The sequence below is a fragment of the Rhinoderma darwinii genome, chromosome 2, assembly GCF_050947455.1.
Source record: "Rhinoderma darwinii isolate aRhiDar2 chromosome 2, aRhiDar2.hap1, whole genome shotgun sequence".
In the NCBI taxonomy this organism is placed as follows: Eukaryota; Metazoa; Chordata; class Amphibia; order Anura; family Rhinodermatidae; genus Rhinoderma; species Rhinoderma darwinii.
Window position 1 is genome coordinate 182,334,511 of NC_134688.1, and position 26,159 is coordinate 182,360,669.

The 26,159-nt window shown below is 43.7% G+C and overlaps 1 protein-coding gene across 3 annotated transcripts in view; it reads left to right on the forward strand.

The window, feature by feature from the left end:
* The first annotated feature begins 20,856 nt into the window (after nt 1-20,856).
* Nucleotides 20,857-26,159, forward strand: part of LOC142740885 (gamma-tubulin complex component 5-like) — a 29,992-nt gene continuing 24,689 nt past the window's right edge. For all 3 annotated transcript variants that reach the window (XR_012880905.1, XR_012880906.1, XM_075850310.1), the window contains exons 1-3: nt 20,857-21,072; nt 23,964-24,017; nt 24,090-24,198. Coding sequence is in view for 1 of the 3 variants with exons in the window: in XM_075850310.1 (XP_075706425.1) it covers nt 20,939-21,072; nt 23,964-24,017; nt 24,090-24,198 (297 nt within the window). In the remaining 2 variants the exon portion in view is untranslated. The remainder of the gene's footprint in view (nt 21,073-23,963; nt 24,018-24,089; nt 24,199-26,159) is intronic.

Genomic DNA, 26,159 nt, shown 5'->3' on the forward strand with positions numbered 1-26,159 from the left:
GGTACATGGCTCCTTCCATTCTCCCATTGATGCGGTGAAGTAGTCCTGTGCCCTTAGCAGAGAAACACCCCCAAAACATAATGTTTCCACCTCCATGCTTGACAGTGGGGACGGTGTTCTTTGGGTCATAGGCAGCATTTCTCTTCCTCCAAAAACGGCGAGTTGAGTTTTTTGCCAAAGAGCTCAATTTTAGTCTCATCTGACCACAGCACCTTCTCCCAATCACTCTCAGAATCATCCAGATGTTCATTTGCAAACTTCAGATGGGCCTGTACATGTGCCTTCTTGAGCAGGGGGACCTTGCGGGCACTGCAGGATTTTAATCCATTACGGCGTAATATGTTACCAATGGTTTTCTTGGTGACTGTGGTCCCAGCTGCCTTGAGATCATTAACAAGTTCCCCCCGTGTAGTTTTCGGCTGAGCTCTCACCTTCCTCAGGATCAAGGATACCCCACGAGGTGAGATTTTGCATGGAGCCCCAGATCGATGTCGATTGACAGTCATTTTGTATGTCTTCCATTTTCTTACTATTGCACCAACAGTTGTCTCCTTCTCACCCAGCGTCTTACTTATGGTTCTGTAGCCCATTCCAGCCTTGTGCAAGTCTATGATCTTGTCCCTGACATCCTTAGAAAGCTCTTTGGTCTTGCCCATGTTGTAGAGGTTAGAGTCAGACTGATTAATTGAGTCTGTGGACAGGAGTCTTTTATACAAGTGACCATGTAAGACAGCTGTCTTTAATGCATTCACCAAGTTGATTTGGAGCGTGTAACTGGTCTGGAGGAGGCTGAACTCTTAATGGTTGGTAGGGGATCAAATACTTATCTCTCTGTGCACAATGCAAATAAATATATATAATTTTGACAATGTGATTTTCTTTTTTTTTTTTTTATTTAATCTATCTCTCACTGGTAAAATTAACCTAGCCTAAAAATTCTAGACTGTTCATGACTTTGACAGTGGGCAAACTTACAAAATCAGCAAGGGATCAAATACTTATTTCCCCCACTGTATGGACACAGCGACGTCTCTCACTTCTGAAGCGGAAACCCCGAGCCTGTGGCAGGGAATTCCGCTACAGGAGAAGTGAGTGACTACACTGTCCATATATGGACACAGCGACGTCACTCACTTCTGAAGCCGAATCCCCGACCCTGTGGCAGGGAATTCCGCTACAGGAGAAGTGAGTGACTACACTGTCCATATATGGACACAGTGATGTCACTCACTTCTGAAGCGGAATCCCCGGGTCGGGGATTCGTCTCCAGGAGAAGTCAGTGACTGCACTGTCCATATATGGACATTCAAGTCAGTGACTTCTCCTGGAAGGGGGGGGGATGGGTGCAACCTACAGGGGGCTGTGTGGCATTACCTACAAGGGGCTGTGTGGCATTACCTACAGGGGACTTGGTGGCATTACATACAGGGGGCTGGGTGGCATTACCTGCCGGGGGCTTGGTGGCATTACCTGCAGAGGGCTGGGTGGATTTACCTACAGGGGGCTGGATGGAATTACCTGCCGGGGGCTGGGTGACATTACCTGCAGAGGGCTGGGTGGCATTACCTGCAGGGGGCTGTGTGGCATTACCTACAGAGGACTTGGTGACATTACCTGCCGGGGGCTGTGTAGCATTACATACAGGGGACTGGGTGGCATTACCTGCCGGGGGCTGGGTGGCATTACCTGCAGAGGGCTGGGTGGCATTACCTGCAGGGGGCTGGGTGGCCTTACCTGCAGGGGACAGGGTGGCATTACCTGCAGGGGGCTGTGTGGCATTACCTGCCAGGGGCTGGGTGGCATTACCTGCAGAGGGCTGGGTGGCATTACCTATAGGGGACTTAGTGGCATTACATACAGGGAGCTGCTTGGCATTACCTACAAGGGGCTGTGTGGCATTACCTACAGGGGACTTGGTGGCATTACATACACGGAGCTGGGTGGCATTACCTGCCGGGGGCTGAGTGGCATTACATACAGGGATCTGCGTGGCATTACCTACAAGGGGCTGTGTGGCATTACCTACAGGGGACTTGGTGGCATTACATACAGGGAGCTGGGTGGCATTACCTGCAGAGGGCTGGGTGGCATTACCTGCAGGGGGCAGGGTGGCATTACCTGCCGGAGGCTGGGTGGCATTACCTGCAGCGGGCTGGGTGGCATTACCTGCAGGGGGCTTAGTGGCATTACCTGCAGGGGCTGGGTGGCATTACCTGCAGGGGGCTGGGTGGCATTACCTGCAGAGGGCTGGGTGGCATTACATACAGGGAGCTGGGTGGCATTACCTGCCGGGGGCTGGGTGGCATTACCTGCAGAGGGCTGGGTGGCATTACCTGCAGGGTGCTGGCTGGCATTACCTACAGGGGGCTGGGTGGCATTACCTACCAGGGGGGCTGTGGCATTATCTACAGAGGGCTGTGTGTGGCAACAAATTTAAATGAAATTCATCCGATTTTAAAACGGACAGGGAAAAAAATGGATGCAGAACGGGTCAAAATCGGCCGTTAAAAACGGCAACACGGCCCGGAACGGAATCGGAACGGATGCAAAACGGATGCAAACCGGCCGGGAAAAACGGCCGACACTCGGACCCTGTCGTGTAAATGAGGCCTAAGGCCTCATTCACACGGCAGGGTTTCCCGGCCGGGTGCCGGCCGTTCATAAATCGGCCGGCACCCGGCTGCATTAGGAATAATAGACCCCTAATGGGGCTATTCACACGACCGATTTTTTGACGGCCGGAAAATCCGGCCGTCAAAAAATAGGACATGCTCTATCTTTGCCCGGACACCCGGCCGCCCGGCTCCCATAGAAGTCTATGGGGCCGGGTATTACACGGCCATCACCGGAATGTGTTCCGAGTGATGGCCGGGTTTCCCGGCGCTTGCGCTCTATCTCCTCCTCCTCACAGCGCAGAGTGCATGTGAGGAGGAGGAGTTGATGCCATTCTGACGAATGGCATCGCTGTACACTGTGTTGCAGGGCCGGGGTGTACAGCAGGTGGAGGGAGCGCTGCGCTGGCTCCCTTCCCCTGCTTGTTAAAAGCACCCTGGCTCGGCGACACCTTCGATGGCGCCGCTAGTAGTAGTAGCAGCAGCAGCTGCTGCGGCTGCGGCTGCTACTACTGTAGCGACGCCACTATAGCAGAGCGGGGAGGTATCTCCCCGCTCTGCTATGTGCTAGCCGCACTTTAGCTCCTTGAAGGAGCGGAATCCCCGTGTTTTCGGGGATTCCGCTCCTGGACAGATCGCTTGATGTCTCTGTCCATATCTGGGCAGTGACATCAGGGGAAACTCCTGAAGCGGAATCCCCGAACTCATGGGGATTCCCCTTCAGGAGCTGCCGCTGATGTCACTGTCCGGATCTGCCCGGCCCGGCACGGATGCATAACTTTATGCAAACCGGCCGGGCAAAATGGCCGATTTTACCGGCCGACACTCGGGCTCGGGAGCGACACGGTCGTGTGAATCCCGCCTTAGGGTTCATTCAGACGAGTGTGTATCACGTCCATGTGATGGGCGTTAAAACAACGGCTGTAACACAGACTCATGTATTTCAATGGGGCCGTTTACACGACCGTTGTTTCAACGGAGCGTGTGAAGGGTCAGTGAAAAAATAAGACATGTCCTATTTTCCTGCGTGGAGAAAGCTAGAAAAAACACAAAGCGCACAATAGTGCGTGACACTGTGATTTTACACGTGTGAACAAGGTTCTAAATACGCTCACCTGGTGGGGTTATGCTGGGAGCATAACATCCAGTGTAACAAATTCCACTTAGGTAGCCTCCACGGTAGATTGGTGGCAGGATCAGCTTGCAGCATAGGACCCGGTTTGAGAACTTGAAGTACAAAGTCTCAATAATGAATGAAGGAATAAAAGCAAAAAAGCCAAAAAAACGGGTGTCTTCTATGCGCTATTGATCAATAGGATCTTCCAAAGGACGTGTATTCCAAGTTCCTCAAGGATAACGGTATAGTCGGTGTTGAAAGGATTTATTGATACAAGAAGATATAAAAGCACATTTAAAAAGGGGAAAGCTTAAAACATAGCTTCCTTTCTGACTATTTTAGAGTCTATGTTAGTTCATTTCCTGAATATAATTGTCCTAAAGAAAACTCGGGCTACAGGTGGAGTACCATTCTAGTAATCGTTATTTCTGGACGTAATATTAAAGATAGATTCTCCTTTTGCTCATTTTATTCAGTTTGTCTATTTTGCTATACAAATTCGTAAATACCAAACTAAGATAGTTTTTGTGCAGATTCTATATTGGTACACATATATATATATATATATTTTTATAAATGATGTGCGCATAACTATACTATTTTCGTCAAAAGTTATAATAGTGCCAGTTTTATCATTGTACTGGTCTTGGTGTTACTCACAAATGATCAAAGTTTGGTGGTTTTGATTTTTAATGTCAAACTGATTATTTCTTTCGATACGATATTTACCACTTGTTGAGGAGCTTTGTATATGTATACACATATATAATTACATATAACGAATTTCCCATTTATTTCCATATAATGGGATTTATCTAAAGTAAATTCGTTATATTAAATTATCATCTCTGTCATTTCATTCAAACCTGCAGGTTTTAGGGTCTTCAATTTGTATATCCAAAAGATTTCTCTCTTGCACAGTGAATCATATCTGTCCGCTCGGTTGTCATTTATATGTTCAATTGGTGTAATATGGAAACAACTAAAGTCATTATTATGAAACAAAGTACAGTGTTTGGAGACACTGTGCAAGAGGAATTTTTTCTTACAGTTAGAACGATGTTTATTTAGCCGACAATGCAAGAATTGGATTGTTCTTCCTACATATTGTAGACCGCAGACACAGTCAATGAGGTAGATAACGTAATTTGACTGGCAATTTAACTGTGTTTCGATTTGGTACTCGTTTTTTGTTTGGTTTGATTTAAAAGAATCTGTAGTGCGTATACTAAGACAACATAAACATTTATTTTTCCTGCATTTGGAGCTCCCCTTTAAATATGCACTTGAGGACATAGTATTTTGTTGGGGCATCGTTTGTCTTCCAGAAAAATTTATCTTACTCGGTGCTAAAATGTTCTTCATAGTTTTTGCTCTCTTAAAAGTAATCATTGGTTTTAAAGGTAGGCTATTTTTTAAAAACGGATCAGTGTGTAAAATGTACCAATATTTATTCATGATATTTTCCTGCGTGTCAGACATCCCTCCCTAGACTCTAGTCTATGGGGGGATCTGTGATAACGCGTCGCTCACAGGTGAACCTCGGACGTGAAAAACTGCACGTTTGTGTGAAGGTCGTCTAAGGCTGAATCCAGATGTGGCAGTTTTGCGGTGGATTTGCCATGCGGGTTCTACATCACAAATCCGCAGCAATTTACAGTACAATACAAGTTGATGGGGCAAGCTGCGTATTTTTAAATCCGCAGCATGCTCATTCTGTTGTGCCGAAGCCTCTGATTTTCACGGTGGATTTCAGCCTTTGCATTGCATAGGCTGAAACCAGCAACAAATCTGGTGCTAAATCCGAAACAAAATCTGCATGTAACATATGCAGATTTTCCAAGAATTCATATCAAAATCTGCGGCGTAAATTGTCCGCCACGTCTGAACGTGCCCTTACGGACTGCAAGTTCCCCAGCCTTCTCAAAGATAAATCTGCCTAGATATAGTGCAATTTGGTAGTGAGGAGGGGCATTTATTTAGTGGGATTTAGTATTCAGCAGATCTCTATTATAGCTCCACATGGTTTGTTACCCAGCTTTCCTGGGATCCTGAAAGGCAAACTTTCTAGCTATGGCACGATTTGTTAGTAAGGAGAGGGATTTATCTAGGTAGATTTAGTATTCAGCAGATCTCTATTATAGCTCCACATAGTTTGTTACCCAGCTTTCCTGGGATTCTGAAAGGCAAATCTTCCTAGCTTTGGCACAATTTGGTAGCAAAGAGGGGTATTTATCTAGGTAGGTTTAATATTCAGATGTCTCTATTACACCTTCACATGGTTCGTTACCCAGCTTTCCTGGAATCCTGAAAGGCAAATCTTAATATAGGCCTGTCAGAAACACTATTTACAGCAATACATTAGTATTAAAGTATACACTGCTAGCGATCCAACGATCACTGGTTCAAGTCCCCTAGAGAAACTAATAAAAAAAGTCAAAATCAGTTAAGTTTTTTTTATGTACAAAGAAATATTAAAATATTAAAAATGTTCCAATATTAACCTAAAGCGTTGTAAAAAAATAAAATAAACATAATTGGCATAGCCGCGTCCGTAAAAATCTGAACTATTACAATCTAACATTATTTAACAGTGAACGCTGTAAAAAATAATTAAATAAAATGCTAGAACCGCTGTTTTTTGGTCACCTCATCTCCTACAAAAAATGGAATAAAAAGTAATCTAAAAACTTGCTTGTACACCGAAGCTGGTCCCACAAAAAATATGCCCTTATATTGCTCAATGGACGGAAAAATAAATAAGTTATGGCTCTCAGAATTTGGCGACACAAAATACATTTTATTTTTTAGTCAGTTTTTTCTTTGTAAAAGTACTATAACATAAAAAAAGTTATATAAATTGGTATGGTTTTTTTTATTTTCCATCCCACAAATATTTTTTTTCCCGTTTTCTAGTACATTATATGGTACAATAAATGATGCCATGAAAAACGACAACTCGTCCCGCAAATGAAGCCCTCATAGGACTATATCGTTGGAAAAATAAAAAAGTTATGGCCAGGGGCGTAACTACGAAAGACTGGGCCCCATAGCAAACTCTCGACCGGGGCCCCCCAACAGCGTGCCACAAGCAGCCCCCCTTATAAATAGTGCCCTCTGTAGAATGTGCCATACAGCCCCCTGTAGACAGTGCTGTATAGCCCCGCCTATGGACAGTGTCACACCCCATTTGTAGATAGCGCCCCCACCTCAACTTGTCGATAGTGCCATACAGCCCCCTGCAGATATCGCCATAAAGCCCCCACTGTATATAGCGCTATACAGCTCCCACTGTATATAGTGCCACACAGCCCCCCTCCCTTCTATATAGTGCCACACAGCCCCCCCTTTAGTAGATAGTGCCACGCACAGACTCCCCCTCTTAAATAGTGCCATACAGTTCCCCCATGTGTATAGTGCCACACAGCTCCCCCTTGTGTATAGTGCTACACAAAAAGAGAAATGTATTACAGAAAGTTCACTCACCACGTTTCCAATGCGTTTTCAATGCGTTAATTGATTCAAGTGAATATAGTCCAAATGCGGCCGGTGCTTGAAAATATCCTCCAACGAGGTCCTGTTTTGACAGCAGGTATGCAAGGTAATAGAAGTAGACGATGAAGGTATATCCAGCACTCAAAATAAAAGTTAAATGGTTTATTCGGTCATAGGTCACAAGGCAATGGCGCATCCGAGAAAGTTGTATCAGCCAGGGAGATGTCACTCAAACATGGAAAGATGGGTTTGGAGGCAGGACTATGTGACTCTTCTGGATAGCGTCAACGCCCCATGGCCCTTTAATGAGTAATTAGCATATAGTGTGCGCCGTTTTAAAAGTGGATTTTAAAGATTTTGCTGCATCTGAAAAAAACATACAAGGAATATTGTCAGGTCATGTATTACTGCATTGTGGAGGTTCAACGGGTTAAAACTACCAGACACGTTCCCATGAAATATACAATGAATTGAGAACAATTCCATCTGCCCTGCTTATTATAAATATATCCTATATTATTACAGATCCATAACCAAGCTCTGACATATACACCGTGTTCCAAATTATTATGCACATTGGATTTAAGTGTCATAAACATTTAATTATTCGTTTTTCAATTAAACTCATGGATGGTATTGTGTCTTAGGCTGGGTTCACACGACCTATTTTCAGACGTAAACGAGAGGTATTATGCCTCGTTTTACGTCTGAAAATAAGGCTACAATACGTCGGCAAACATCTGCCCATTCATTTGAATGGGTTTGCCGATGTACTGTGCAGACAACCTGTCATTTACGCATCGTCGTTTGACAGCTGTCAAACGACGACGCGTAAAAATACAGCCTCGTCAAAAGAAGTGCAGGACACTTCTTTCAGACGTAATTTGAGCCGTTCTTCATTGAACTCAATGAAGCACAGCTCAAAATTTACGGCTGTCAGAGAAGACTCGCAAAATGCGAGGAGGAGCAATTACGTCTGAAACGAGGCAGCTGTTTTCTCCTGAAAACAGTCTGTCATTTCAGACGTAAAAGCCTGCTACCGTGTGCACATACCCTTAGGGCTCTTTGGATCATTGTAATCAATCTCAGACACCTGTGATAATTAGTTTGCCAGGTGTGCCCAATCAAAGGAAAACTACTTAAGAAGGACGTTCCACATTATTAAGCAGGCCACAGGTTTCAAGCAATATGGGAAAGAAAAAGGATCTCTTTGCTGCCGAAAAGCATGAAATAGTGCAATACCTTGGACAAGGTATGAAAACATTGGATGTTTCAAGAAAACGTAAGCGTGATCATCATACTATGAAACGATTTGTGGCTGATTCAGAGCACAGACTGGGTTCGTTCAGATAAAGGCATAATGAGGAAGGTTTCTGCCAGACAAATTAATAGGTTTAGGAGAGCAGCTGCTAAAATGCCATTGCAAAGCAGCAAACAGGTATTTGAAGCCGCTGGGGCCTCTGGAGTCCCGCAAACCTCAAGGTGTAGGATCCTCCAGAGGTTTGTAAGTGTGCATAAAGTTTTTATTCGGCCACCCCTAAACAAGCAGAAACGGTTGCAGTGGGCTCAGAAATACATGAAGACTAATTTTCAAACCGCGTTGTTTACTGATGAGTGCCGTGCAACCCAGGATGGTCCCAATGGATGCAGTAGTGGATGGTTGGTGAATGGCCACCATGTCTCAACAAGGCTGCGACGTCAACAAGGAGGTGGCGGAGTCATGTTTTGGGCTGGAATCATGGGGAGAGAGCTGGTAGGCCCCTTTAGGGTCCCTGACAGTGTGAAAATGACCTCTGCAAAGTACATAGCGTTTATGACTGATCACTTTCTACCGTGGTACAAAAAGAAGAACCGTGCCTTCCGTAGCAAAATTATCTTCATGCATGACAATGCACCATCTCATGCTGCAAAGAATACCTCTGCGTCATTGGCTGCTATGGGCACAAAAGGAGAGAAACTCATGGTGTGGCCCCCATGTTCCCCTGACCTCAACCCTATTGAGAACCTTTGGAGCATCGTCAAGCAAAATATCTATGAGGGTGGGAGGCAGTTCACATCAAAACAGAAGCTCTGCAAGGTTATTCTGACATCCTGCAAAGATATTCAAGCAGAAACTGTCCAAATACTCACAAATTCAATGAATGCAAGAATTGTGAAGGTGATATCAAAGAAGGGGTCCTATGTTAACATGTAACTTGGCCTGCTAAGTTTTTTTCGATTGAAAGAGGTTTTGATTTCTGTAAATATGACCTCCTGATGCTGCAAATTCAACAAATTACCATTTTAGCTCTCTTTACAACCTTTAAAATGTTTTGATCTCTGTTGTGCATAATAATTTGAAACAGTGCATTTTGAGTTTTTTACTTCTAAAAAAAAATCTGTTATCATTAGGAGATTTGTTCAATAAAATTTGCATTATACTCCAACGGTTGATGGCTTGAAGATTATACTGACTGTCATTTGCATCGACTATTTAGGAAAATCAGCGAAAAATAACATTTGCATAATAATTTGGAATGCGGTGTATACAGTACCACAACCAAGCTCAGTACATAAATACAGCAGTAGAACCAAGCTCTGACATATATACAGCACCACAACCAAGCTCAGTACATAAATACAGTACTAGAACCAAGCTCAGTACATAAATACAGCACTAGAACAAAGCTCTGACATATATACAGTACCAGAACCAAGCTCAGTACATAAATACAGCACTAGAACCAAGGTCAGTACATATATACAGTCCCAGAACCAACCTCAGCACATAAATACAGCACCAAAACCAATCTCAGTACATATATACATCCCCAGAACCAAGCTCATTACATATATGCAGCACCAAAACCATACATATATACAGCACCAGAACAAAGATCAGTACTTACATACAGCATCAGAACAAATCTCATACGTGTATATATAGCACCAGAACAAAGCTCAGTACATATATACAACACCAGAACAAATACAGCTCAATTTAGTGCAATCCCTGCCGTATAGGTTTGTACGGCGTAAAACGACAGCTCCCAGCATGGCACGAACAATGGTAAGGATATGCTGGGAGATGCTGTTTCACAAAAAAAAATCATATCATAATCAAACCACTCATCATCTCGCTGCAGTTCATACAGTGACTACATTACTGATTAAAGTCAGAACATTTATATTAACCCCTTAAGGACACAGCCTGTTTTGGCCTTCAGGACACAGCCAATTTTTTCAAATCTGACATGTTTCACTTTATGTGGTAATAACTTCGGAATGCTTTTACCTATCCAAGCAATTCTGTGAATGTTTTCTCGTGACACATTGGACTTTATGTTACTGCAAAAATTTGCACGATACATTAAGTATTTAATTGTGAAAAACACTTTGCATTTTTCTAAATTTAAATGTATCTGCTTGTAAGATAGATAGTAATACCACACAAAATTGATGCTAATTAACATCCCCCATATGTCTACTGTATGTTGGCACCATTTTTTTGAACATCCTTTTATTTTTCTAGGACGTAACACGGCTTAGAACTTTAGCAGCAATTTCTCACATTTTCAAGAAAATTTCAAAAGGCTATTTTTACAGGGGCCAGTTCAGATGTGAAGCGTATTTTAGGGCCTTACATATTAGAAATCCCCGATAAGTCAACCCATTTTAAAAACATCACCCCTCAAAGCATTCAAAACAGCATTTAGAACGTTTCTTAACCCTTTAGACGTTTCACAGGAATTAAGGCAAAGTAGATGTGAAATTTTCAAATTTCTTTTTTTTTTGCAGAAATTCATTTTTCATCTATTTTTTTGTAACACAGAAAGTTTTACCAGAGAAACGCAAATCAATATCTATTGCCCAGATTCTGCCGTTTTTAGAAATACCCCACATGTGGCCCTAGTGCACTTATTGAGTAAAATATACCTTTTATTATAGTAACTTGCTAAAAACAGGGGTAACACACCACTGTGAAAAAAGCCCCACCGTATATATTAAAAAATGTATTAAACAGTAAACACTGAATCATTTGGATAAGTATATCTCAGTGTTTAGAACGATATTCACTGGAATCAGCATTTAACCTGGGCACAACAATAGTACGAGCCCCAAGAACACACCAGAGTCATGCATAGTTGTTTTGACCCTATTATACCGAGGTGCACATGGCTGGATAGACAAACACCAGGTACATATAGATGTGGTAGCTGCAAGGCCTGCGACTTCATCCTCAAAGGGAACAGGTTTTCGAGTGTCGCAACACAAGAGGAGTACGACATTCGTGATTTTGTTAACTGCAAAACAGCGGGGGTGGTTTACCTTATCACATGTCCATGCCCCCTTAATTATGTGGGTAAAACGGTGCGACAATTTCGGCGCCGGATAAGGGAGCATGTTGGAGATATTGTCCATGCTAGGGATACCCCGATATCGAAACACGTACATGCTAAACACCAGGGTCGTGCAGAATGTTTAAAGTTTCAAGCAATTGAACTTATTAGACCTCCAAAAAGAGGAGGCGACTGGGACAACCTAATTCTACGCAAGGAAGCCCAATGGATCCACAGACTGGCATGTACACAACCAGCGGGTCTAAACGAGCAGACTAATTACACGTGCTTTATTTAACATGCAATATCATCCATCTTTAAAGGCATGGTGTCGCCCCAAAAACATGTTTTTTTTTTAAAATTTAAACATTTAGTGTGTGGGTGATTAAACATTGTTCAAATTTTTTTTATTTTTTTCGCGAGTCAGGAAATATTATAAATTTTTTCAAATTTTTCAAAATTTATAATACTACCCATTTTTGGTCACTAGATGGAGCTGTTTGGAGCTAGTTCCCAAAATTGCAGCATTGCAACATTGGGTTAAAAGCTATCGCTCTAGTGAGCGCTCAGCATCCCCCCCTCCTTTATCCTGGCTAGTGCCGGGATAAACGAGGGGTTTGAAAGGTTTAACCTGCTACACTGTGTGTCGCCATTTTTTGAGGTAACTCACAGTGTAGTAGGTTTACATGCAGTAGTAAACACACACAAACACTAACATACATTGAAATCGCTTACCTGCTCCTGCCGCCGCGGCCCGTCCGCTCCCTTTGCTGCCGCTGTCCCATGTGCACTTGTCCGGAAGCCGCGACCGGAAGTAGTAATATTACTGTCCGGCCGCGACTTCCGGTCCACAGGAAAATGGCGCCGGACGGCGCCAATTTCGAATAGGACTGTGTGGGAGCGGCGCATGCGCAGTTCCCACACAGACGCCGTACACGGCAGTCAATGGGACGGGAGCCGTTCGCAGTCCCTATGGGACTGTGGCTGCCGTATTCCATGTCTGTGTGTGTCGTTAATCGACACACACAGAAATGGAACAAAAAATGGCAGCCCCCATAGGGAAGAAAAAGTGTGAAAAAAAGAAACAGTAAAACACAAACACACAAATGAAAATAAACGTTTATATTGAGGCACTAACATCTTTAACATATAAATAAAATATTTGTGATGACACTGTTCCTTTAAGCAGCCGGGCTAATATTTGGTTGCTTTAACGGGTGGGTGGGTGTTCTGCATAGTGCACTCTGATTGATATGGCCAATTGGCTAGGTCGTGTACAACAGGTTTTTAATCCAAATTTCGTAATGTGAGGGAAACCGCATTCATCTATCCAATATGTGTTTACAATAAGAGTTGTTTTGAGGTAGTCCACTTGCGGTGGGTAACTGTCCCGCAAGATATACTCCATATTCTATATTGTTATGCTCTTACCTTGCTTTTTCTTGGCAGCATGGGCGATGTGTCCGTGGCTTCCACTGCGCCTGCGTGTTCGTTCAGATGCGGTCGATGATGATTCTTGGTTGTCAGCTGACGGCCGGGAGTCACATGGACAGGTGTCACGAATTCAGGGGGCGCTGTGATTGGTTAGTTCGTACAGCGCCGCCAAGTACGAGGGGTGGAGTTTGGTGCTTATAGCAACTCAGTGCCCGAAATGAAGTATGCCGCTGACATCGACGCGAGCATCCTTCCGTGATGCGCAGCAGAATATCTGCTGTTGAATATTTTATCGCTGGTAATTGGGCCAGAGTGACCAAGATACAGACCCCTGAGGATGAGTATTTGAAACGCGTAGGGTCGTTTTTGTATATGGGATTGTTGCATAGGGGACAGTAGCATTGTGGTGGACCCAGCGCTAGGAGATTCCGGTGTTGATCACGGATCCTGGTGTGTTCTTGGGGCTTGTACTATTGTTGTGCCCAGGTTAAATGCTGATTCCGGTGAATATCGTTATAAACACTGAGATATACTTATCCAAATGATTCAGTGTTTACTGTTTAATACATTTTTTAATATACACGGTGGGGCTTTTTTCACAGTGGTGTGTTACCCCTGTTTTTAGCGAGTTACTATAATAAAAGGTATATTTTACTCAATTGTCACTTCAGTGAATTTCCAAATTTTTCTATATTGTGGGAGCACAATTATATATATCATTTAATACAGTGAATTCCTAGTGCACTTATTGACTGAAGCACAGGCCTCAGAAGCAAAGGAGCACCTAGAGGATTTTGGGGCCTCCCTTTCATTAGAAAATATTTTAGGCACCATGTCAGGTTTGAAAGGCTCTTGCGGTGTCAAAACAATGGAAATCCCCCAAAAGTGACCCCATTTTGGAAACTATACCCCTTGAGGAAATTATCTAGGGGTATAGTGAGCATTTTGACCCCGCAGGTTTTTTGCAGAAATTATTGGAATTAGGCCGTGAAAATGAAAATCTACATTTCAAAGAAAATGTAGGTTTACCTATTTTTTTCTAATTTCCACAAGGACTAAAGGAGAAAATGCACCACTACATTTGTAAAGCAATTTCTCCCGAGTAAAACAATACTCCACATGTTGTCATAAACGGCTGTTTGGACACACGGCAGGGCTTAGAAGGGAAAGAGCGCCATTTGGCTTTTGGAGCTTACATTTTGCAGGATCGGTTTGCGAAGACCACGTTGCATTTGCAAAGCCTCTAAGGGACCAAAACAGTGAAAACGCCAAAAAATTTACTCCATTTAGGAAACTACACCCCTTGAAGAATCCATCTAGGGGTGTAGTGAGCATTTTGACCCCACAGGGGTTTCATAGATTTTATTAAAATTGGGCAGTGAAGATAAAAAAAAAATCCTTTCTTTCCAATAAGACGTAGCTTTAGCTCAAAATGTTTCATTTTCTCAACAAATAAAGGAATAAAAGAACCCCAACATTTGTAAAGCAACTTCTCTGGAGTACGGCAATACCCCAATTGTGGTCATAAACTGCTGTTTGGGCACACGGCAAGGATCAGAAGGGAAGCAGTGCCATTTGGCTTTTGGAGCACAGATTTTGCTGGAGTGGTTTCATGACACCATGTCACTTTTGCAAAGCTCCTAAGGTACCAGTACAGTGGAAACTCCCCAAAAGTGACTCGATTCACTAAACTACACCCCTTGAGGAATTCATCTAGGTTGTAGTGAGAATTTTGACCCCATAGGTGTTTCATAGATTTTATTAGAATTAGTGAAAATAAAAAAAATCCTTTTTCTTCAATAAGACGTAGTTTTAGCTGAAAATTTAATTTTCTCAACAAATAAATTAAAAAAAGCACCCCAACACTTGTAAACTTCTCCTGTGTACGGCAATACCGTATATGTGGTCATAAACTGCTGTTTGGGCACAGAGTAGGGCTCAGAAGGGAAGGAGCGCCATTTGCTTTTGGAGTACAGATTTTGCTGGATTGGTTTCTGGGCGCTATGTCGCATTTGCAAAGTCCCTATGGGATCAAAACAGTGGACCCCCCCCCAGAAGTGACCCCATTTTGGAAACTACACCTCTCAAGATATTTACCTAAGGGTGTAGTGAGCATATTAACCCCGTAGGTGATTGGGAGAAATTGGTGTGCACTCGATGTTGCAGAGTGATAATGGGATTTTTTTCCATAGATATGCCAATATGTGGTGCCCAGCTTGTGCCACCATAACAAGACCGCTCGCTTATTATTATGCTGTTTTTCCCGGTTTTAGAAATACCCTATGTGTGACCCTAATCTTTTGCCTGGACATTCGACCAGGCTCAGGAGTGAAAATGTACCATGTAAAATTAAGACCTAATTTGGCCGTTTACAAAGTTTTGGATCACAATTGCAGAGGCTCTGATGTGAAATAATAAAAGAAACTGCTGAAAAGTGACCCGATTTTAGAAACTGCACCCCTCAAGGCATTTATTAAGGGGTGTAGTGAGCATTTTCACCCCACAGGCCTTTTCCATGAATGATTGCGCTGCGGAAGGTGCAAAGTAAAAATTTCAATTTTTCCCTAGATATGCTATTTCAGTGGCAAATATGTTGAGCCCAGCTTGTGCCACTGGAGACACACACCCCAAAATTTGTTAAAAGGGTTCTCCCGGGTATGGCGATGCCATTTATGTGGAAGTAAACTGCTGTTTGGGCACACTGTAGGGTTCAGAAGGGAGGTAGCACCATTTGGCTTTTCGAGCGTGGATTTTGCTTGGTAGTAGTTTTGTTTGGAGTCTTACTGGTGTTTCAGTTTATAATGTGGGGGTACATGTAAGCTGGGCGGAGTATATAAGGGGCATAGTCAGGTGGTATAATAATGGGGTAAAAAAAAACAATAAAATAATCCATAGATATTTGTTACGCTGTGACACAATCCTTTCTGCACAGGCCGGTGTCTCACTAATAAATGGTCCTTACTTATTCCCCTTTTGGTCCACACTCGGCATCTTTGCAGTTTGGGGAATTTTGCTGGGAAGTGTTGTCCTGGTATAATACGGGCGCTCTCGCTTCCAGCTATATATGGATATGTTTGAGCCCTCCCCTTCCTGGTTCCCTAATTTTAGGGGCCTTGATATTTCACCACTTGAAACAGAAGAAATGTTCCCCTCGGGTCGGCACAACTGCATATTTTTTCTTTCCTGACTTATTGGAGCCTTAACTAATTTTAACTTTTTTCATAGACGTAGTGGTATGAAGTGGTAGTCGTATGAAGGCTGTTTTTTTTGCGGGACGAGCTGTAGTTTTTATTGATACAATTTTGGGGTACATGCAACTTTTTGATTACTTGTTATCCTCTTTTTTTTGGGAGGCAAGGTGACCAAAAACCAGCAATTGTGGATAGTTTTTTAGTTCTTTTTATACAGTGTTCACCAAGCGTTATAAATTACATGTTACCTTTATTTTGCGGGTCAGTCCGATTCTGGTGATACCTAATTTATAGCACTTTTTATGTTTTACAACTTTTTGCACAATAAAATTACTTTTGTAAAGAGAATGGATTTTTTTCTGTTGCCAAGTTGTGAGAGCCAACTTTTTAATTTTTTCGTCAACTGAGCTGTATGAGGGCTTGTTTTTTGCGAGATGAGTTATAGTTTTTATAGGTATCATTTTTGGGTACATGCGACTTTTTGATCATTTTTTATTTAAATTTCTGGAAGACAAAGTGACCAAAAAATAGCAATTATGTCAGTATTTTTTAGTTTTATTTTTTTACGGCGTTCACTGTGCGGAATAAATAACATAATATTTTTATAGTTCAGGTCGTTACTGTCGCAGCAATACCAAATATGTATGGCTTTATTATTTTTTTCAATAATAAATGACTTGAAAAGGGAAAAAGGGCGATTGTGTTTTATGTTATTACTTGAAACTTTTATTGTATTTTTTACAACTTTTATTTTTACACTTTTTTTTTTTGCACTATTCTTTAGTCCCACTAGGGGACTTGAAGGTCCAACTGTTTGTTTGATGTTCTAATACATTGCACTACCTATGTGGGAAGGAAGCACTACCTATATAGGAAGGAAGCAGATAGGAAGCCAATGTTAGGCCTCCTGTTGCCATAGTAGCAGTCGCCAGCCGTGCCATCGCATGGCAGGCTGCCGATTTGATACAAACCACTTTGATGCAGTGATCGCATTGGATCACTGCATTGAAGGGGTTAGTGGCAGGAATCGGAGCTGGCTCCGGTTCCTGCCTTTACAGTGGGATGTCCGCTGTAACGTACAACGGACACCCACTGCTGATGACGCCGGCTCAGCTTCTGAGCCGGAAGCTGAGCCGGCACCATCTTGCTGATGGTACCGGAAGCCTTTTGGGCCCCGCCGACGACGGGGCATAGGAGTATTTTGTTGCTGGCAGACCGGGAGGTAAGTATTAGGCCTCCGATCGCCTTAGCAGCCACCGGCAACCCAGCGATCACGTTGCTGGGGTGCCGGTGGCTATAAACTCCTCCCATGCTATGATCTCTATTGAACGCAGCATGTGAGGGGTTAATCGCTCGGATCGGAGGTTAGCTCCGGTCCTGGCTGATACCCTAGGGTGCCAGCTAACATACAGCTGTCACCCAGCGGTTATGTTGCTGGCTCAGCTCCTGAGCCAGTTCCATCTCCTTCACGTACAGTTACGTGGAATTGCGTGAAAACACCAGTTCCCATCACGTAACTGTACGTGAAAATCTGGGAAGGGGTTAAGTGACTCACCGGTGACATCTCAGATTCTAGTTCTTTTCTTCTCCATCCGGTCCAGACCTTAAGATGGATTTCTCCCGGCCATGACCCATTTCTGCAGTTTTCTGCTCAGATGTCTTCAGCTTCTCACTTTTAAAACATTTCTGCACCTATAAACAAAGTTAAAATTCTCAACACCTCTAAATATAATAAAGCGCTATACACTGCACCTCTAACTATAATAGCGCCATACAGTGTCCCTGATTATAATAGAACCATACACTGTCATACACACACCTCGCCCTCCCTGTAGATAGTGCCCCAATAGCCCCCCGGAGATAGTGACCCCCATAGAGGCTCTGTAGATAGTGCCCACATATGGACTCCAGAGCTGCAAGGCAATAGTGCTAACCACTGAGCCACCATGTTGCCCTACATATAGCTTCCCCTATAGTGCTCCATGTATAGCCCACCTCTGTAGATAGTGTCTCACATATAGCTCCCCCTGTATATAGTGTCCCACATATAGCCCACCCCTATAGACACTGCCCTACATATAGCCCCCTGTAGCTAGTGCCCAAGTAACCCACCTCTGTATATAGTGACCCACATATAGCCCACCCCTATAGAAAAAGTGCCCTAAAAATAGCTCCCCTATAGATAGTGCTCTACATATAGCCCACGCCTTTATAGTGTCTCACATATAGCTCCCCCTGTATATAGTGCCCCACATATAGACCCCCTGTAGAGTTTTAAGACTCCAGAAGTTTTCAGCCATGCTGTTTGTTAAACAGTTATATACAGGACCGATTCTAGCTTATCGCCAACCTGCTCCCCTAAGAAGGAAGAAGTCAATATAACAATTTTATCAATCACCACTTTATAACTGCCCTATCTTCTACCTAATCTAATCAGCGCTTTCATGTAGATAAGTAATGTTTTGTTTTGTTGGTTTTTTTTTAAACGTTTATTTTTTACAAAGAGGAGCATTTTAAGTGTTATGCAAATTTGTTCTTAATGAACAAGTGGGCGTTTTTTTTACTTTTCACCAAGTGGGCGTAGTAAAGAGAAGTGTATGACACGGACCATACGTTATCTATTAGATCAGGTAGAAGATAGGGCAGTTATAAACTGGTGACAGCCTCACATAGACGCCCCTGTATATAATTGCCCCCATCCCCACATATAGACTCCCCCTTGTAGAGGCCCACATCCCCACATATAGACCCCCCTGTATATAGTGGCCCACATATAGACCACACCTGTATATAGTGGCCCACATATAGACCCCCCTTGTATATAGTGGCCCACTTCCCCACATATAGACGACCCCCCCCCCTGTATATAGAGCCACCACTATAGATAATGCCACTCACAGTTTTATTAGAGAAAACCAAAAAAAAGTTACATACTCACATGATCCCGTTCCCGCACTGTCCAATGGCAATGCAGACCTGCTCTATTCTGAGAAGGTCTGCTGGAGCTGAGCGACGCGTCATTCAATAACGCTGATTGGCAGGGCAGAATGAGTTTCCCCGTCAATCAGCGCCTTTCAAGCACGAAAGCGGCGCGATGATGTCATTGCGCTGCTAGCGTCGTTGAAAGGCGCTGATTGGCGGGGCAAGTAATTTTGCCCCGCCAATCAGCGTCATTGCAAGGCGCTGAATGGTCGGGCACAAAACATGCCCGTCCATTCATCGCTAATGCATGTATTTTCTGTCGCTAGCACCTGGGCCCCCTCCGGTGCTAGCAACGCCTACAGGCATGAGAGGGCCTGTGTCGTCCCGGCCCATACTTGTTGGAGCCTTGGCGGCGTGGGCCTTGTAATTGCGGTTCCATCCGCTGTAGCAGCCATAACGGCTGCGAGCGGCGCCACTGGGCATATGGGTGGGCGTGTCGGCTGGCGGTACAGACCCCCTCAACCAGCGGGCCCCGTAGCGGCCGCTACCGCGGTAGTTGCGCCACTGGTTATGGCTTTTGGAAAGTGGGGAGAAAAAAATTTAAATCTGAAAAATGGCTGTGGTAGGAAGGGGTTACAAATGTGGCAAGCCTGGATTTCATTATATGTTTTTTTCGTCAGTGCAGTAATTTACACTTCTATAGACTAAGTTTTGAATTTACATAGGTGCACATTTTAAGTATTTTACACTGATTTTATTGTACTAGTTTAAAGAGGCTGTCACCAGTTTATAACTGATCCTATAGATAACGTATGGTCCGTGTCATACACTTCTCTTTACTACGCCCACTTGGTGAAAAGTTAAAAAAACGCCCACTTGTTCATTAAGAACGAATTTGCATAACACTTAGGGTATGTGCACACACACTAATTACGTCCGTAATTGACGGACGTATTTCGGCCGCAAGTCCCGGACAGAACACAGTGCAGGGAGCCGGGCTCCTAGCATCATACTTGTGTACGATGCTAGGAGTCCCTGCCTCGCTGCAAGACAACTGTCTCGTACTGAAAACATGATTACAGTACGGGACAGTTGTCCTGCAGCGAGGCAGGGACTCCTAGCATCGTACGTAACTATGATGCTAGGAGCCCGGCTCCCTGCACTGTGTTCGGTCCGGGACTTGCGGCCGAAATACGTCCGTCAATTACGGACGTAATTAGTGTGTGTGCACATACCCTTAAAATGCTCCTCTTTGTAAAAAATAAACGTTTTTAAAAAAAAACCAAAACAATACATTACTTATCTACATGAAAGCGCCGATTAGATTAGGTAGAAGATAGGGCAGTTATAAAGTGGTGATTGATAAAATTGTTATATTGACTTCTTCCTTCTTAGGGGAGCAGGTTGGCGATAAGCTAGAATCGGTCCTGTATATAACTGTTTAACAAACAGCATGGCTGAAAACTTCTGGAGTCTTAAAACTCTAGAGAAGATGAAAAGTTACGTAAAATATACTGTACATAGAGACACGCTTGTTAATATGAAAAGATCAGGACTAGAACTTGTGTATTTACTGTCTGAGGAGCTGGTGTACGAGCTTGGATTACTTCAAACGCCTCATACATTGTCTCACCATGGCGACAGTCTGCTTGGTTTAAACACGTTGATCATATTTAGACCCAATCAAATCTGTCCGTTTACAGTCGCTCCACCCCCTTACGCAAACGTGCCGTTCTCTACAGACGATTGGCTGCTGTCGGCTAACGTACTGAAGATTGGTGATTGGTGTATGGCTGTCCAATCCGTGGTCAGGTGACATTTGCCGGGCTGCCTGCTAATGTACGGGACATGGCGCACTGGACCCGCTATGAAAGAGAGCAGGAGAAGGATGTCAGGAAGCTGATCTCCAGTCTGAGCGGCCTGGACGATGAGAGCGACAATAACTACCAGCTGGCGCTGCAGTACTCCGGGTCAAACTTCAGGTCTGTGCTTATTGGTCGCACACTATCTGCCGCTGTTGTGGAACTACAAGTCCCAGCATTCACGTCATTAATAATGGGAGGGGAGACGGTGACTTGCTCCTAGTTCTGTATCACCTCCTTCTGTCTGTAAAATGAAGTGTTATTGTTGCAAACAGTTCTGCAGCTTTATAATACCATTTGTATTTCAATTCCGCAATATTTTTAAGATCTCTGTTTGCTGTCAGTAAAGTGGAACGGTATTGTTGCTGTGTTGCTCTCTGATGGCCTGAATGGTGTAGTTTTCTACACTTCATAAAATAATGGCCACCCGATGGACCCATGAAGTCAATAAGATCCATTAGGATCCATTCCGCAGTGAATCTATCTTTGAAATACCGAGCAGAACCTGATAATTCCCACAGCTGAAGGTTTGCTGCAACGTATCAGCAGCACAAATAACCTTCCTAGTCTTGTGTTTTGCTACAATGTATACTTATAGAATATCGCCAAGACTTGATGTATTGGGTCTGTATGCGGTTTCTTCGCATGAATGTATGGCCCCATTCACACGACCGTACCCGTAACCACCCACATTTGCGGGGCCACACTCCCATATAAAGTATGGGAGCACGGTCCGTAAAAACCAAAAAAATACGTCATGTCCTATCTTTTGCGGAGCCTTTCTATTGCACGAACGCCTTCCCGTAAATATATGGGAAGGTGTCCGTCAGCCATAGAATTGAATGGGTCAAAATTTACTGCCATGTGCATGGAGCCTAAGACTATGTTCACAAGACGTTTTTGCCTATGTTTGATGTACGTCAGGAAAAATTACCAACGTATTCGTCAAACGTGGGCTTTGACAAATGCCTAACAATGGCATCCATTACCATAGAGTTTGATGGTATTAGTTAAACGTATACGTCAAGAACTGGGGTCCTGATGTATCCATTAAACGGGTATTGTTATAGTCTATGAGTGACGCATGCCACTATTAGGCTATAATGGTATCCATTTAATATATTGAAAAGCACATGACCTATATGCTAAATTTATACCTGTGACATGTCATTCAGTGGCATACGTCACCCATAGGCTCCTATTTTTAAAAAAAACCTTAGTATACATATGTAGTATCAACCCGTGTGCAAGGGGCGTACAAAAAAAAGCAAAAAGTTACTTAATAATTATATGCACCCCAAAATGGTGAAAATAAAAACGACAACTTCTCCTGCCAAAAATAAGTCATTCTACAGCTGCGCCAACAGGTAAACCAAAAAGTTATGGCTCTCGGAATGTGGCAATGAAAAGGTCCCAAAATAGGCTGGACCTTAAGGGGTTAAGAAAGACCTAGACACAAAGATTTGGCCACAATCAGATGAACGTTTGGATATCGGAAGGTCAGACCCTTTTAATATGTCCATATATTTTGCCAGCCGGACAAACCCAGAGGTCTAGGTTGTGCCTAGAAATTGACTTGCTTTGTTTATATGTTAATATTCCTATGGGGCAGATTTACCAATGCATTAATGCCAGCTGTCTGACAAAATGACATTATAAAGAATGGAAGACAAATGCTTGATGTTTCAGGGTCTGCTGACCTTTCCTCAATGCAAACACCAATTGTATATCCTGGTGTTGTTCAGCATCATACAGCTCCTTGGGTTATATGACGCATGGCACACTGTAAAATTAGGTGGGTGAACCCAAGAGTAGGTCTGCAGCATTTCTAGAAATCTGACCGTATTATAGATATTGATGACTAATGTGCCACGATGTCCTCCTGTGATCCTAACTCATTAAGGCCTCATGCACACGACCGTAAAAACTCCCGTTATTACGGGTCGTAATTACGACCCGTAATAACGGGCTCCTAGACTTCTATTGGCCACGGGTACCTTCCCGTTTTCTTACGGGAAGGTGCCCGTGCCGTTGAAAAAGATAGAACATGTCCTATTTCAGGCCGTAATAACGGCACGGGCAGCCCATAGAAGTCTATGGAGCTCCCATAATGACGGGTGGCTACATGTGTGCACCCGTCATTACGGCAGCGTTGCTAGGCGACGTCAGTAAATAGTCACTGTCCAGGGTGCTGAAAGAGTTAACTGATCGGCAGTAACTCTTTCAGCACCCTGGACAGTGAATTCCGATCAGAATATAGAGTAACCTGTAAAAAAAAAGACGTTCATACTTACCGAGAACTTCCTGCTTCCTCCAGTCCGGTCTCCCGGCCATTGCCTTGGTGACGCGTCCTTCTCGACATCCCTGGATGACGTTTCAGCCCATGTGACCGCTGCAGCCAATCACAGGCGAATCACATGCTGAAGCGGTCACATGGACTGCCGCGTCATCCAGGGATGTCGGGCTGGATGTCAAGAGAGGGACGCGTCACCAAGGCAACGGCCGGGTAAGTATGAATGTCTTTTACTATTACCTCGAAAAGGGCTGCCCCTTCTCTCTATCCTGCACTGATAGAGAGAAGGGGCTGCCGATTACTGCAGTGCAATTTTGCATCGAAAACGTGCCCGTAAATACGGGTGGAATAATGGTGATTCCGGAACCGTATTTAAGGGCACAGGTCCGTAAATACTGGTGCAAAACGGGTCGAATACGTGTGACACCGGACCCGTATATACGCCAGTATTTACGGGTGGGAAAAAATACGGTCGTGTGCATGAGGGCTTAGGTATAGAAGAAAGGTCCATAGACAGATGTCTCGTTCAGTGCTAGTGGGACATCTCCTGTGCAGATCTTTCTCTAGGAAGCTACTTCCACTGGTCCTATTCGTTTGGGTTCATCACAGGTCTTGCAAAAGGGTGATCATATGGATGTTCCCCATAAATATTGTACACCTCTGCATTGTGACTGACATGTAAATAGTTTCTCATCTGTATGTCTTCATTTCTTTGTAGATTCCATCAGTATCTTGATGTAAGCAGCCACAACATACACAGGACCCTAGACGGGTAACTTTTTATTTGTTAGAGCGTCCATATACACTACTATGAAGGAGCATAAAAAATGAGCTTTGTTTACAGGATCTATGAAAAGTTTGTGATCCATTCAGATCTGAGTAAAGCTGAGAGCTGGACGCGACTGACAGGGGAGTTCTTGAATCTTCCTCTTCCCAGCATAGAGGGGACACAGGTAACTCCCATTGTGTTGTCTTCTGTTTATTTCCTGAATTTCAATGACACAGACAGATGTTTAGGAAAAAAATGAAATGTGTTATTTTGTGGAGCTAATGTGATTTGTTCTTCAAAAATACATTAACGATAATATATAATAATATAAAGCAGTGTAGGGCAACAAATATAGACATAAACGGTAATCTGCCACCCATTGATCCTGCAAATCCAGCACTGGGAAAACATTGTCCTAGTACCTGGTTAGTGGGAATTGACCTGATATTTTATCACTGTGGTGTTCCTCCCTCTCTTTGTATTTTTTATATATTTCATCTGTTCTTTTTTTTATTTTATTTTTCTCAGACAGATGCGCATTATGCCATACTGTCTCTTCTACTTTGTTTCTCTTACTCACCCAAAAATGGCTTTATTGAATTAACAAGCAGATAATTGGAAACCACTTTTACCCTTTCACCTAAGACAGCACCCCTGGAGAGACGTCCCATCCGCTGGACAGGAAACCTGAGGATATAAAAAGGACACACCTCTCCACACACACACCAGTCAGGTTTCCTGTCCTCCGGCTACCTCCTCTAGCAGGATAGTTTCCGATTCCTCAGCTGAGGAGGATCCTCAACTAGGAGAAGGGCAGTACAGCTCCTTAGATTCCTCAGGTGAGGATGAGGGAGAAAGAAATTTGTTCCCAACAGAGGACGTAGACATACTCCTTAAGACGGTAAAGGCTACTATGAACATAGATGATCCTAAGGAACCTCGGTCCGTCCAGGACATAATGTTTCAAGGCATAGGACCTAAGAAGAATTAAACCTTTCCCATCCATAGGAACATAACTAACCTCATTAAAAGAGAATGGAAAAATCCTGATAGGAAAGCAGGTATTCCCAAATTCCTCAAAAGGAAGTATCCCTTTTGAGGACGAGGTATGTAAGGACTGGGATAACACCCCTAGACTCGATGCTCCAGTAGCTAAGATTTCAAGGAAACACTCCCTTCCCTTTGAAGATCTAGGCTCCTTGTCTGACCCTATGGATAGGAAGGCCGACTTCTTTCTAAAAAAGACCTGGGAAGCTTCTACGGGGGCCTTCAAACCAGGCATTGCAGCCACCTGTGTGGCCAGATCTCTGAAAATTTGGCTCGCACAATTGAAGCTTCATCTAGAAGACAAGACCCCTCGGGATCAAATCTTTTCCTCCCTTCCAACACTTTCCAAGGCCACAGATTTCTTGGCAGATGCCTCAGTAGACTCTGTACGCCTTTCCGCCAGATCAGCAGCCCTGTCAAATTCGGCTAGACGAGCTATCTGGCTGAAAACCTGCAAAGGGGACACCGGATCCAAAGGGAACTGTGCGCTATTCCCTGCTCGGGAGATTATCTCTTTGGGCCCCGCTTGATGACCTTCTGGAATAAGCATCAGATAGCAAGAAGGGGTTCCCTGCACAAGCAAGGCCAACAAGAGATTCCTTTCGTCCCAAAGGGCCTAATAACAAAAGACCTAACCCTAGGGGACAGGACTTTAGATCCTCAAGATTTACGAGGAAAAATAAGTCCTTTCTCTTTAGGCCCCAAAAGGACCCTAAAAATAGGGACCAACAATGACGCCATAGAATCTATGGTGGGGGGGGGGGGTCGTCTTTCCCGGTTTTTCAGGGATTGGCAGAAGATATCAGCGAATCCTTGGATTCTAGGAATCCTAAAAATGGGGTACGTGACGCTTACTACGACGTACCCATATGTCTTCATCATCAAAGATATCTGAGGGTAGCAGCGACAATCAACGGGTCCTTAATTCACTTACAATACAGAGCCCTCCCCTTTGGCATCTCACAAGCCCCAAGGGTATTTTCAAAACTAATAGCGGAAATTACCTCTTACATCAGGACGAACGACTTCCTCCTGATCCCATACCTGGACGACTTTTTGTTGGTTGCAGAAACACCTCAAAACTTGACCCTCCAAATA